At 38.1% G+C, this 1242-nt stretch overlaps 1 protein-coding gene across 1 annotated transcript; it reads right to left on the minus strand.

The window, feature by feature from the left end:
- Positions 1 to 225: 225 nt before the first annotated feature.
- On the minus strand, positions 226 to 564 carry LOAG_15787 (enolase domain-containing protein; the record flags this gene model as incomplete). The annotated part of the gene is made up of 2 exons (XM_003151277.1): positions 226 to 389; positions 480 to 564. The coding sequence occupies 2 exons, from the start codon at positions 562 to 564 to the stop codon at positions 226 to 228; spliced, it is 249 nt and encodes an 82-aa protein (XP_003151325.1).
- Between the last annotated feature and the right edge of the window lie 678 nt (positions 565 to 1242).

The raw sequence follows: 1242 nt of genomic DNA on the forward strand, positions 1-1242 counted from the left end.
ACCATTAATGATTGTGATATTTTAATGGATGAAGAATAAATAAGTAATTTTACTAATAGCTATAATATTCTAATAAATTACGTATTTAATATTTATACATTTTAATATTAATTTTAATACTGTGCCAGGAAATGGAAAATAACAGATTCCGGGATACCGTTTTTAAGCAACTTGCCCATTCTGTTTTTAAGCAACTTGCAACAAGAACAATCAGGTGAAGTGGACTTAATTTACTTTAGAAATCAGTACTGGCGCGATTTGCTCATTGATATTTTTGACCGCTTTTAGGACTCCTTTTCCATGATGAACACCCTTATCCTTATCACGAAGTTCGAGTGCCTCATGCACACCTGTTGATGCACCACTTGGCACCGCTGCTCGAAACATACCTAGAAGTTGACGGGAATCGTTCACGAATATAACAGAAATTAATAAAATAGTCAAGATGACCAGCTGAGATGGACGAGAAGCTGGCTAACCTTTCTCTGTAGCAAGATCAACTTCTACAGTTGGATTGCCCCGAGAATCGTAGATGTAACGGGCATGAATGGCAGTGATTGGCATTATTAATCGTAACTGACACAAGTTTCTGCAAAAACCACCATACAATCACCATAGGACAGTGAATTAACAAGCTAAAGATGCTGGAAGAAACGACGTTGGTACAAGTGATTCAGTGTGCGACTTGGTATAAGTGATTCAGTGAATTCAGTTTGAATGGGTCACTGGTAAATGTGGTAATAAATCTGAATCAAATTCCTCCCACTATTCTATGATCAACGTTGGATTTCCTAGACAGTCCAAGATTTGCAACGTTCATTGAGTTAAACGTGTCAACCCATGAAGTCAGACAGGAATATTCATCTAATTTATTTCTCCTTACGTCCCGTATTAGAGGAGCAAGGAGCTAGAACGACCGCACGTAGTTGCACTACCTGGTGTATATATGAATGAGATATACGATCTCATTCACAGTCAACATATATAGAGGAATTTATTGTGATCCAGCAAATTTACATATTCGTTGAGTAAGAATTTCCAGATGACCATAAAAGCATTATAAGGGTGAGGGAAAGATCGATACTCTTTGTTATTTGTTAGGAATTAACTTGGAGGCTCGAACGAAACAATAGGCCTGATTGGATGGATCTCATCGATATGTCCGAGGGCAAAGTAGTCAGTAAACGATGGGTTATCGATGAGAAGCTGGGCGAAGGTTCATGTGCTACCGTATACAAAGTG

This window comes from Loa loa, assembly GCF_000183805.2.
Source record: "Loa loa unplaced genomic scaffold supercont3.2729, whole genome shotgun sequence".
Taxonomy (NCBI): domain Eukaryota; kingdom Metazoa; phylum Nematoda; class Chromadorea; order Rhabditida; family Onchocercidae; genus Loa; species Loa loa.